The sequence below is a fragment of the Lepidothrix coronata genome, unplaced genomic scaffold (assembly GCF_001604755.1).
Source record: "Lepidothrix coronata isolate B3197 unplaced genomic scaffold, Lepidothrix_coronata-1.0 Scaffold25, whole genome shotgun sequence".
NCBI classification, from domain to species: Eukaryota; Metazoa; Chordata; class Aves; order Passeriformes; family Pipridae; genus Lepidothrix; species Lepidothrix coronata.
The window spans coordinates 3929803-3943440 of NW_016690205.1; the positions used below are offsets into that span (position 1 = coordinate 3929803).

General features: G+C 42.3%; 1 protein-coding gene across 2 annotated transcripts in view; it reads right to left on the minus strand.

Annotated features, from left to right (window-relative positions):
* The window catches only part of CTBP2 (C-terminal binding protein 2), a 70217-nt gene that overhangs the window by 49288 nt on the left and 7291 nt on the right, over nucleotides 1–13638 (minus strand). For both annotated transcript variants that reach the window (XM_017809184.1, XM_017809185.1), the window contains exon 2: nucleotides 9142–9301. In XM_017809184.1, the coding sequence (XP_017664673.1) occupies nucleotides 9142–9199 (58 nt within the window). In that variant the 5' untranslated portion in view covers nucleotides 9200–9301. The remainder of the gene's footprint in view (nucleotides 1–9141; nucleotides 9302–13638) is intronic.

Consider the following 13638-nt stretch of genomic DNA (forward strand, 5'->3'; position numbering starts at 1 on the left):
GGCGTCCTGTGCAGGGCCAGGAGTTGGACTCAATGATTCTTGTGGGGTCCTCCCACCTCAGGATATTCTACATTTCTGTGAATTACCTGCTACTTATTTCAGAATAACGTATGTGCAAGAAGCACCTCAATGAGCACGTGGTAACTTATCACCTCATGTTATCCTGCTCCTCTGGCAAAGTCCTGGAGTTTGCCCAGAGAAGCTGTGGCTGCCTCATCCCTGGAAATGTCCAAGGCCAGGTTGGACAGGGCTTGGAGCAACCTGGACTAGTGGAAGGTGTCCCTGCCCAAGGCAGAGAGGTGGAACTGGATGAGCTTTAAGGTCCCTTCCAACCCAAACTATTTGTCATCCAGGATGAAATCAAACTGCAGGTAACAAATGCAGGAAGGCAGCAATCATCTAAAACACACTTGCAGCTAAAAACGAGAAGCCCAGCTGTAAAACACACTTGGAGCCATTGGAATGAGCCCTACAAGCTCTTGAAACTTCAATCAGAAACAATTTTGCCTTTAAGTATGGGAAGACTCCAATAAAAGTTGGCAGAAACAGCACTGTCACATTCCTGCATCAACGAGGGGATAATAAAAATATCAGATGTACCCTTACTCCACACAGCTAACACACTTCAAGGACTACAAAATACAAATCAATCTGGATGCTGCACGGCAGGCGAAAAGCAGCAGACAAGGTTCGTTGGGCACATCCCTCAACCATTCACAGAGATCTAATCTACGAATGCTCTTAAAAATAATCCTCTAGAAATCACATCAAGCACCTTGTCTCCAAAACTGGGTATTAGACTTTGAGGTCAAATCTCATCATTTTTAATAAGAATTCAGGATCAAGATTTAAACAGCATGTGTAATGAAAAAGCATGGGAATTATATCTGTCCCAGAAAGCAGTCGAGAAATCCACTGTTAAATGAATATATATTGTAATTCTGAACTCTGCCATGCATGCCTGGGCTTTGCATAAAAAATAATTAATTACTAGACTGTAACACGGGCCTGAGGAGATAAACAGGGGTTCAGGGTGTCTCTCTGCCTTACTTCCCCTGGTTATGTCAGAGCCTGAAATACGTACTTGCAGACCTGACGCAGATAAAAAACAAAACCAAACAGGAGGAAGTATTATTTTAGCTAAAAAAAACATTTATACCTTTCTTTTTTAAAAGACTGGTCTTTTGTATTATTGTATTGCAATGATCAAATCATCAAATGTGAGATGTCCTACTGTGTTCCCTCGCCATCTGTGGGGATGGTTAAGGGGGATGGCTGCTCCCAGTGAGGATGACCCCAATTCAATCAAATACCTGTTACCATCAGCAGGCAGCAACACTCTTTTCTCTCATAAAAACATGTAAATCTATAACTAGAGGCTTTTTTATGAACTGAAGCTGTTTATTACTAAGTTTTGAGGTGCTAGATGGCAGCAGAGAGTGTTATGTTTTAAATAAAAATTAAAACGGCAATCTAAAAAAAAAAAGGACAAAACAAATTAATAGTGTGAAGCTAACGGGCTATATAAAAGTGTCACTAAGAAATGATCAATGTTCTTTAAGAAATGCAAAACCAACTCAAAACTTGCTCTTTGAAGAAAGCTCTCAGATAGAAAAGCCATAATGAAAACCTTCACTGTTTTGGCACTTGGATCCATTACATCTGTTTGTGGAGAGCAAAAAATATAAAAGAAAAGTTGTGTAATGTATTTCCCTGCAGCTTTATTATAGTATAGCCAGATGTCCTCCTCCTGTCAAAATATTTACTAGTAAATATTCAGTAGAATCAGAATAAAATCTAAAGACTGGTCTAGATCCAAACACCACCAGTCCCTGCAAGAGTGTAACTTAGGAGTTAAATACAAGGGTTTTTTTCTGGTATTTTGAAGGAAAATCCATCCTGTTCTCATCTGTCCCCAAGGACTGATCATTTCTCATTACATATTTGGAAGCAGCCAACTTCTACCCCCTGGATGCTGGAGGCAGCTTCTGCAGTGCTCCCACACTCCGGAGCAGGGCTGCCCTGAGGCTGCTGCTCCAACAACCCCTTCATGAGGCTCCTCGTTGCATATTCTGGGAATATTATCACTTTTCTGAGTAATCTTTAAATGCAGGGGAGGATTTAAAGTAAGGAGGAAAAAAAAAAAAAGCACCAGATCCGATGACAACATGTTAATCCCTAAACCAGTTAATTTAAATGGGAAATGTGGTAAGGATGGAAATTAAGTTGATGGTATTGAAGTCATCAGCTGTAATTGTTTCTTAATAAATGACACCAAGTTATAAAGCATGTTACATGGAACCTTGTCTGGGGGCTGGAGGAAATGGAAAAATACAAGGCAGAATTAAGAGACACATATTAAGTCACCATAAATGCGGGTTTAAACACAAGGAGAACACAACAGAAGTATTTTTTCCTATTTTGGTGCATACAGGACTCAAGGCCAGGGAAAGGGGAGCTCTCCTTCTTGCAATAGCTTGAGCCTATCTATTACAAAAAGTCGCACACCAAATTAATGGAATTTTTGCCTGTAACCTTATCTAAATGTGTCTTACTCTTTCCCAGATGCCTGGGGGACTTTGTCAGGCTGGCTTCGTATCTGGCTCAAGTCCTACATCTTGTCATGTACATTTCCCCATGGAATGTCACAGGAGAAAGGCTGCATAGGAGTGAATGTACAGGAAGAATATCTATCCAGGACTGAAAGACTCTTGGAGCAGCCTGTGTATCCACCTTGTGAGCACAACAGCACATCTGTAGGTAAGAGCCACAAAGTACCCGAGTCACAAAGCAGAAAAAATCCACTTACAAATACAGAGAGTTCTTGATTCAGCACAGCAAAACAGTTGAAAAAAGTGGAATAAGGTCAGTAAGTTTGAATAATGTCTGTAAACCCACTAGGGTTGCCTAAACTTTCTTCACCCATAGGATTATGTTCCAATTTTTTTTTTAAATATCTTAAAATTTTAACAAAACCTATTAATGACAAGTAATCCCCAAACCTGCCATGCCTCTATCAGTGAAGGGGTAATTAAGAGCATTACTCTTCATTGGTAAAAAAAGGTGTAACCCAGCTTTTGCATGAATTTGAAGTGATTTTTGGAAACTACCACAAAAGCAAAAGAACTTGGACTCTTGGGAAAGCAAAACCATCAGGAGCAGCCGGAGGGATCTTCAGTTTGCTCAGCACAGGGGCAACAGCAGAGGATCTGACAAGCCAACACTGCCTTTTCTCTAGGCAAAATGTGTTAAGCAACCCTTCCTTAAAAGCCTGATAGTTTCTGTGCTTTGAGGTAGAAACTTAAAAAAAAATAAAAAGGATAAAAAGCTTTATTGTGGGGGGGGGGAATCCTTCTACTTTGTTTTATATTCATGGAACAAAGAAACCCAAATCCACTAGATAAAAAAAGGTCTATATTTATTCTAAATAAGTCACTTTTACTCAGGACATGCAGTTTCTTCCATGCTTGATATCATCTTTAACTCATTGTTTCTCATCAAATGCATAGTGGTGATAAGGATTTCCTGAGATAATAAGATTCTATTTCTAAGCAGTAAAAATAAGTGTTATCAGATGCTACTTGGTGTGCAAATTTGCAAGAATGGAAGAAAATTCCTCCACCCAAATATCAAATGTACTCATTTTGGCTACTGTTATGTTATACAAAGGAGGAAGAATTGCAGGCAGACGCTTTCCAGAGCTGTAGTTTTAAAGTACATTTTCCCATTTGCTTCCAGAAGCAAGTTCCTCTATTTTTTAGCAGGAATGGACTGTGATTTTTGAATGAAAATCTATTCCATAGTCTGCTGTTAGTGGTGTGTGAGCCCAGACCTCAAGGACACACTGTTCAAATACTGCTGAAAAGCCAAAACCATTACAAATCTTCAGGGGCACTTTTATTGAGGGTTGGTTTGGGGTTTTTTTAAGGATATGAAAGTGCACCACAAGCAATAATTGACAGTGTGATTATTAAGTCTACCTCTATGGCCAAGAGACTGAAATAAACATCAGGTAAAAAGCACCCCTGGTTTGTATTTACCACAGTATCTACTATTACACAGTATATTTATTTAAATATTACTGGATATGGTTTTCAGTGACTTCCATCACAGGTGGAAACGTGGAATACAGAATTTCTGTCCACCCTTGAAATGACTCAACCAGCCTCTTGCAGCCATGGCAGAGATAATTTTGTTGATGTTGAAACCATCTATTCCTACCCCAAACTCCCTCCTCCATTTCACAGAATCACGGAATCATTCAGGTTGGAAAAGACCTGTGAGATCACTAAATCCAATCTTTGACCAATCACCACCTTGTGAACCAGACCAGAGCACTGAGTGTGTTTCTTGGACACCTCCAGGGATGGGGGCTCCATATCTCCCTGGGAAGGCCCTTCCAATGCCTGACCACCCTTTCCAGGAAGAAATTCTTCCTGATGACCAACCTGAACCTCCCCTGGTACAGCCTGAGCTTTATCCTCTCCTTTCATAGACCCCTTCCCACCAAGGTTTGCAAGACAGACTCATCCAAGAGGCTTCAGTAACCACGACAGGATCCCACACCCACTGAGAAACAAGGGTGTGTGGAGAGTCAAGGCCACACTCAGATACTTCAGTGACTGGAAGGTAAATACATGAGGAATTCCTACAGGAAGTATGAATTACTAGTAGCACCAGAGAAGCCTCATCCTAAGAGGACACAGGGGTGCCACTGAGAATGTGAGTCTGTAAGCCGAAAAGCAGAGAGACACATGCATGAGGCACTGAAAAGTATTATGTGGCTGTGCTGGCATTTATTGGCCATCAAACATATCAAAGGACATGAAAGAAAACAAAGCATATAAATGGCTTCTTTGCCCCTGCAAACAGTTCTGTTTTGCAAAGTACAGACAACTTTGGTGGCATAAATTGATGTGTTAAGAACATGATTTCCCACTGGATAATGACAAATCCTGGAGCAAAAACTGTCAGAAAATGCCTGGGTTCGCTTGGCCTTGCAATTATTTTTTCACTTTGCTTCTTGCTCATCTCAAGCCTGCCAGTTTTGGGGCATGTGTTGAAAGCTTAACTGACTCATAAATGTTAGTTCAAACTATAACCTATAAACCCAGACATTAAAATTCCATGGCACTGGTGTTGAAGACAGCAGTGGTATGGACCAGAGGCAGCACTTGGGATCATCAGAGAGAAATTCAGTCTGTTGGGAAAACCCGTGTTTTACTCACAGACAACACACTGTATCCTGGATGTACCACCACTGCTGCCTTGTCCCCGTTAAGTTTCTACATTTCATGAGGAAATGGCACACTACCACAGCACCTTCTCCCCTGACCATTCCCGAAGATACAGCCAGCAACTGCAGAAGGGCTGCTCCTCACTCCCTGTCTAGCTCCTGATACTGTTTAATATTTGTTTCACTATATTGACAGAAGCACAGGATAAAGATCAGCCGAGCAAGCAGCAGGCTGGGCAGCAGAAGTGATACTTCCAGTTATTTCCCTGCATGGGAATGCCTTATGTGAGCACGGAATCTCACGGGAGTGATGGATGCACCAGGAGTGCCATCATAGTCTTCTGAGTTTGGGGTTTCTTGGGGGCATTGTCAGACACCTTGTTCTGTCAAAGGTAGCACAGAAAACATTACATCTAATCTCTCTGTTGTTGTTTCCTAAATCAAAGGCAGGTGAGCTTCAACCCTGAGGGGTTTTGCTGCCATTTTTTTCAAAGGTTGTGAAATTGCACCGAATTCAGGAACGCTCCTGACACACAGCAACTTGGGGCTGTAAAATTCAGTCCCTTTTTATCCCAACTAGAGCAGGCGGGTCTGGCAGTTCCACATTGAGCAGGACTGTGGCTCAGCTTTGTTTCAAACACAGCAAAGTCAACATCTCTCCCTCTCCATCGCTCACTCTGACACAGCTCCACAATTTTTGCTGGAACTCTTTTTTGTTTTCATTCACCCCGAGGTAAAAAACTCATCATGGAATGGAAAATTTTGGCTCATACAAATTTAAAATGTGGCAAAATCACAAACTAATGGGAACAGGATCCAAACGAGGGGCTGCTGGACACGTCTGACTCCACACAGCACCAGCGGCTCCACCTCTAAAGCATATTTTGACCCACTATGGAATAAGACACAATTCCACAAACAGGGATTATGTAAACCACTCTGCATATATTATTTGCAAAAGCCCCAGCTATTCACTGGGTCCATCTTTCCACTCACATGGAACCAATTACAGACCAGGCACCCAAAGTCTCTGGGACAACCAGAAGAAACGGGTAAGCCAAGACCACTGTGAGCACACTCCAACTTCTCTTCATTCAGAGGGCACCACCAACCCGCCTAATTGTTAACATGCTAATCCAAATGTCTTTGCTGCAGGCTGTTGCCCTAAAATTCCTTTATCCCCTCAAGTCTGGACCTTTATCCCATCCATATCCTTCTGTAGGTCAAAATTGTTATCTGGTGCAAAAAGCTCACCTCTTGAAAACAGCCTGCTCAGAGCAAAAAGTAATGCTGTCATACAAAGATGACATAATTATGTATCAAAAAAACCCAGAGGAGCTGGTCAAGCTGAGTAATGCAATGAGACTGCACAGCTCCTCTCTCTGGAAGACTCATAAACCTGCCTGTAAAGGCTGTGAACTGGCTTTTTAAACAATACCACCTCCTTGTATGGCTTGGATTATATTTCCACGTTTAACAGAGTAATACAAACACTGCATCTTCTTAATATACTCTTTTAATACCACGACGGTTTGTAAGGCATTTCCCTCAACACGTTACGGTTTTAGTGAGCCCCTAGGAAGGAGAATCCCTCTGGCAGTTTGGGTAGTGATTACAACATGTAGCCCGAGGGTATTCCACCTCCAGACCTGCCACCATCCTGCTTCATGGAGTAAAGCCCATTCCTAGCAAACTCTGCACGGTTTGTGTTGGGAATAGTAAAAGGGATTGTATATGAACCTTCAGGAAAAGAACAGGAATCCACCTGTGTACTACCATACATCTCTAGCCTTTCATCAGGTAAATGCAGCTTTGTATCCCATTCACTTTTTAAAGGGAAAAGCTCCTTAAGTGCTTCCACAGAACAGGAAATCATTAAAAGCAACTTTTTTGGACCACATTGCCATCAGCTTGATGGAACAGCAGAGATTCCTCTCACTGAACACAATTCTGTTAGTAAAGACTCCTCTCCTGAGTCTGCTGAAGTAGTTCCAAAATTTCTCATTATCTTTCACTATTATTCCATATCCTTTCAAGACAAACACGAGAGAAATGGTCATTTTTTTTTCAGTGTGCAGCTCAATTGCCCCCTTTCAGCGCTTTTCTATGCTATAAACCAAGATTAGGAGCCTATCATAAAAAATAGCCATCAGAGAGGCCAGTATTCAGTTGTCCTCCAAGTCTAGTTATTTTGGCAAATCCTAAGCTTTTAGCATTTTTCAAGGTAATTTTTACAATGCTGCTCACCATCAGTCCTTATCTGTTGCTTCCAAATACAACACAACAGCGTCTTGCAACGGTGACTCCCAACATTTCCAGCAAATTACAAACCCAGTAGCAAACGACAAAGTATACTTTAAAAAGTTATGTCTTCTGCACATTTACAGATTAGAAAAGAATATCTTTCGACCGAGAAAGAAGAAAAAAGCTCATATATCAGAGAAAAATAATCTAAACTTCAATCACATCTAAAGCTCCGTTAGCAGGTCTGTCGTATGATCCTTTTGAATTTCTTGTACACTCAGCAACTAGATCTGATGGTAAACATCAAACCAGGAAGGCAGCTTTTGAAAATCCAGGCTCAGCTGATAGAACTCTTTTAAGTCAAGTTCAAAGTAAGTTTTGAAGATGAGACAGTGTGCTACACCTGAGTGTTTATGACATTCAGTAGGAGAAACAGGCAGCTCCGCATGGCAGCATACCCTGGATACTCCCTTCTAACTCATCTCCGCTGCTTTGTCTCCCCCTCTCCAGAATTAACAGAGCAAAATTAACAGAGATAAGTAACTTACAAGTTTAAAGCAGCAGCAATGGAGACTAAACAAGATATAACAGAAAAATCAAGGCAAACCCCATCTTGTCCTGCTGATCAGGGTTTCACACTGACTGGAAACTCCGCAAAGCTCCACATGTTTTGCTCAAACAGACACAGCACAACTCCCCTGTGAGCTCTGTGCTTTCATCCACCAGCAAATCCCATTTCACCTCGTTGGCATTCAAGTAACACTGCACACTGTTACCCTGCAGGCCATCTCCTTAAGAGCAGATGAACACTGGAACTCCTGAAGAGACATAAGATATTCTTCCTAAAATAACACTCCGCTCTGCTTTTATTGCTGATGGCAAAACTTGCACGAGTGTTGGAGAGTTATTGGAGTGCGCACCAAAAAGTCAGAGCTTGTTTGCCATCACTTCATTTCTGTCATAAGTAACTTACACTATGTGAGCTGCAATAGAAAATGTTTCCTAAACACTTCTTCTGCTGGAAAATTGAAACAGAAAGTAAAAGCCACCTGTCCTGTGACACACCGTCAATAAAGAATTCCAGCAAAGCTGCCTGATCACCACACACCAGCGAAAGGGCAGCTGTTACAACAATATGCCACAAATCATTAAAGCAACAACTCTTAAATTTTCCATTTATTTCTTATAGGCTGATAGTCGATACTACAGGAGACGGTCTACTTTCATACCCCTTGAGTGACACTTGTCTTGGACACTGCAACTGGCACCGCTCGGATTAGGAAGGGAAGGAAGAGTTATGGCACCAGTCTGTGAGTCTCAGATTTTTCTCCAGCCAGAGGAGACCTCCAGAAAACCTATTTAATAGACCACAACACTTTTCTAAATACAGTAGAAATTTAAGCTATGTTTCAAATTGGGACTGACCAGAAAATTTCCATAGAAAATAGGATAAAAGGAGAAGACCTAGAAATTAAACAAAAATTCTGTTCACAGGACTACACATGACTTCCAGACAGTATGAATGTATTTTGAGAAGACAGGGGGATCTAGTCCTCTTGGATCTCTTTATGTTTAAGTGCTTTAAAAAAAACCAAGGAAAAATAGATATTCTACCCTAATCATCTCTCAACTTCCACAGGAAAATGAGAGTACACTCTTACCTTCACAAATTCTGTCCAGTCGCTGTCGCTTGACTTTATGTTTATCCACAAGTGCCATTCTTGATGGTATTTTGCAACTTTCTGATTCAAAAAGGAAAGCAGTCCCCCAGGAACTTAGGAAAACTCACAGGAATCGGCGTGCATACCGCCACTGTGGGTCCTGCAGGGAAAGGAAAGGAGTCATTAGGACTTGTGGGCTCCCCATCCCTGGAAGCGTCCAAGGCCAGGTTGGACGGGGCTTGGAGCAACCTGGTCTAGTGGAAGGTGTCCCTGCCCACGGCCGGGGGTTGGAGTGAGCTGAGCTTTAAGGTCCCTTCCAACCCAAACCACTCTGTGATTTCCAGCACACCAGTGAGATCTGCCTGTGCCCAACAGCAGAGCAGGTTCTGAAAGGTCACCTGTGAGTTCAGTGCTTCCAGCCCTAGCGTCCCTCTGGTCACACTTCTCACACCACAAATCAAACCTATGGCCTCTTTATCTTCCCTGCAATCAGAAAAACCAGCCTTGTACACGAGAACTGCCAAAGCACTGCATGGGCTTCCCAGTTTTATTTCTGTCTTAAAAATCTATTCCTAGCAGATACAAACCATTAAGTTGTTTTGTAGGCTCACAGATGCTGAAAAATTCTTCGAGAGCATATAAAAAAGGGGAAGCAGCTTTTGCTCTGCCAGTACTTTCACACACAAACTACTTTCATGTCTTATTTAAGCCTTGCCCTGTAAAAGTCATCAATGGACCTTGTATTTGCAACAAGACCCTGATATATGTTCCAGCTGTCACCATAGCCTGTCCTTGCCCTCATGTTTGAAGGGCCAACATTAAACTTTGGGTGCCAGAGAGGCCATTTCTAGCAAACACAATTTTAAATGCCAGTGAGATAAAGCAATCCGTAAAAGCCACATGTGTGGTTGATTTACAGGAAATGCTCTCCAACGGGACAACAACTGAAGGTTTTCTGCATTTTGGTGGCACAGAGGAAGACCCCAAATGGATCCTTCTCAGGTCTGATGCTTTTTCCTCCTACAGAGAGCCAGAGCTTTGTTTAATCCCTGAATGCTTCAACCTGAGCTCAGGCTGCAGCCCCTGAACATGCTGCTGTGGCACTTCTACCCAACAGCCTTTTTGTAAAACCCAGGTTTGAGCTTTTGATGTAAAACCCAGGTATGAGTTTTTCAAAGTAAGTTCCACAACAGCATTTGTGAATCAAGCCACAGAGGAAAAGACCTCATGCTGACAACTGAATTCAAACAATTCAACACTACACGCACTAATATTTTATGCTACCACTGATTCAATATCCTCTTTTACACTTTAAGGTGAAGGCAGATGACCCTGATAAAAGCTACTAACCTTTCCAGGGAAGGGACCCTGCTCAAGAAAGAGGCCTCTGCCCCTCACCATCCATCCACCACCCACTGAAAGGCACCAAAAGAGCAGAATTAGCATAAATCCATGATTTCTAGAAGCAAAGGAAAACACCAGAACGTTTCCAGAGGCCTTGCAAGGAGGGCAGGAGAAGAGGAAGACAGGCATGAGCACAAGCACAGCAAGAAATCATCTCCTGAATGGCCATCTGTATCGCCTGAAAAGTCTCAACCTCTCTGCCTACATAGTACTGAAAGGGTTAAAAAAGTGAAATAAATTCTGAAAAGCCAGCAGTAACCACAAACTTCAAACTGAACCACTCGTTCAAACTGACCCACAAAGAGCTTCTCCCCGGTAGGTGAATGTTCACACTGCACTGTTTGCAAACCAAATTTTCAAGAAAACTAAAAAACTCCAGGTTCATGAAATACAGGACACAAGAGAAGACACTGCACCAGGAGAACCCAGGCTGAAGTCCAAAAGTTGACCTTGGGCAATATCTGCAACCTCGATTTTTGCTTCCCCTTCTCTCCAACGTTTCGGGTCCTGCAGGTCCAGTCAGGCATTTCTACTTTGCATTTTATTCCTCTGCGCCAGCACACGGCTCTCCTAAAAGCACACCATTAACTTCCCAGAAAAACACAGTTAAACCAACGCAACAGGCTGAGCCCGTGAGGGGGTAAATGCTCTAACAAAGCCGCCGCGCACCGAGATGACAACTTCGTGGAGATTATTGTTATTATTATAAATGGTTATCAATTATGCATCACGTTGATAGTCAATTTATAAAAGGAAAGGCCTTGTGTTGGTACAGCTGAATTCCGACTAAGGGAAGATCGGCGATTTCCTGGTAGTTAATGGCCAATTTCCCAGCAGCGCCACTGCAGCTTAATCGCTGAGATTTATGGTAATAATTAATTGATTTTTTTTTTAAACGTAGGGATGCTAAAGAGCACGATTCCCACTCATATTAAAAATTAATGCAACATTCTAAAAGAAGCAGAAAACTTCCATTCCAGAGGCAGAAGCTTGGTACAGTCAAAATATTTCATACAACAAAAATTAAGCTGTTAGTGCAGCTAAAGCCTGAGTAGCTAATGGCATTTCCACCATCAACATTTACAAGTACAGTCATGAATTTTTACCTCTATTACATCCCACTCCACTTCCAGAAAGAAATACCAGGTTATAAAAAAGTCATGCCAGTAGAGAAAAAGTTATCATTGTGTTCTGAAAACACTCAATTGGTCCATTATGTTGGGGCTGCAACTGTTTTACCCTTTATTTCTCCAAAAGAAATCAATATGCAAAGTATATATAATTTTGACAGAGTGCATTTTCTGATGGACCAATGCATCCATTAAAGTTTTTTTTTTTTCCCCTGCCATCTCAATTCCCTGCATTACTCCCTGGAGGAAAACTTCCCACAAAAGAAACTAATAACAATCAGAGAAATTACTGGCCATATTAGAGTCCCACACAGCTTAATGTAATGGCCATGAATGAACTGCTTCCTAATGATGTTAACTGCTCCATCTTTGTCTGACAGGTGTCCATGACATCAACCAGCAATAAAAGCCCAACTCGGAAGACTTATTAAAACTGTGGCAGGAGCTGCCGAGCAGGATTTGGCAGGGATGGATAAAATGGAGAAAACCAGATGTGAGGGGCACAGAAACAAGCAGATATTCTCCTGCCTCCTCGTGAGGCTGTAATTAAGAAAGCAGTTCTTCCACTTGTGGGACGGGGGACGCAATTAGTTGCACCCCCAACTTCAATCTGTCCTCAATGACTTCTACAGCCAACCCAATCTCCAAACAATCACAACAGGGCTAAATGTCCCCCACAATAAAATAAATACAATCAGGGCTAGGCAGAAGAAAAATCATGGTCAGCAATTAAAAGACAAGAAAAGCTCATTGTCTAAGGAAATTTGAGAGGGAGAGGCACACGCAGAAAAATTGTACTTCATCTTCAGCAAGATTAGGAAAAAAGTGATTTACATACAGTAATTGCATGACCGTGTTAGCCTCCAACAGTGTCTTTCAAAATGTAAATTTTCTTGAAAACCCTCGGACATGATGATAGCCCAGCAGTTATTTATTTATTTAAAGAAGGAATGTACTTAAATACAATGTTTTAGGAAGAAACCAATCCTGATGTAACACAATTAAACGGCCTGTGAATACTGCCCGTTAAATACCATAGTCCATGAGCCAGAAAATGAGAGCTGTGTTAGGGCTGATTTTCCCCCTTTTGATGGAAAATGGAAAGAAATAAAGTTGATTTTCCAAAATAAGACACACTGTTAGACAAAATTTGAACACATGTTGAGCACAGGTTGCCCAGAGAAGCTGTGGCTGCCCCATCCCTGGAAGTGTCCAAGGCCAGGTTGGACAGGGCTTGGAGCAACCTGGGCTAGTGGGAGGTGCCCCTGCCCATGGCAGGGGGTTGGAAGAGGATGAGCTTTAAGGTCCCTTCCAACCCAAACCATTCTGATTTTATGAATTAAAACAAGAATTCACAGACTCCCAGACCCTTAGTGTAGCCAGAAATCTGTTTCTCGCAATTTCTGTCTACATTTTTTATCCTCTATGAAATATGGCCTCAAGAAAATGGAGATTCACTACTACAGAAAACTCCCAGCTCCATGAACTGCAAAAGCTCCCATTCCCAAACAGCAATGGAAAATTACCATCCTTCCTCATATCACATGTACAACTCCTTACTTGAGCAAATCCAGTCCAAATGTTCTGATGGTACTGTCGGACATTTCCTAGGCTCTTGGGAAAGGAGAGGTTTCTGGAGAAGGTTTCATACTCATGGTTACTACTGGATATCAGCCCTCTCAGCTGGAAGCAGAGCAGGATGCCCGAGTGGAACTGTGGAAGTCGGTATCTGCTGATGCCATGGGCAGCTCTCCCTGCATCCTCTTCTGTGTTAAGGTCCAGTTTTCCAAAGCTCAGCCATACCTGAACTGAGATTTCAACGCAAGAACAGCCCCGAGAGCTGCGAACTGTTCCAGCCCTGCATTAGCATCCCTGAGTGTTAACTACCCTGAGCTAGAGGGCCACTGCTGATCGTTTCAGACACCGTGGGGAGGGCAGGAGGGGCTGGGAAGCAGAGTTCGGC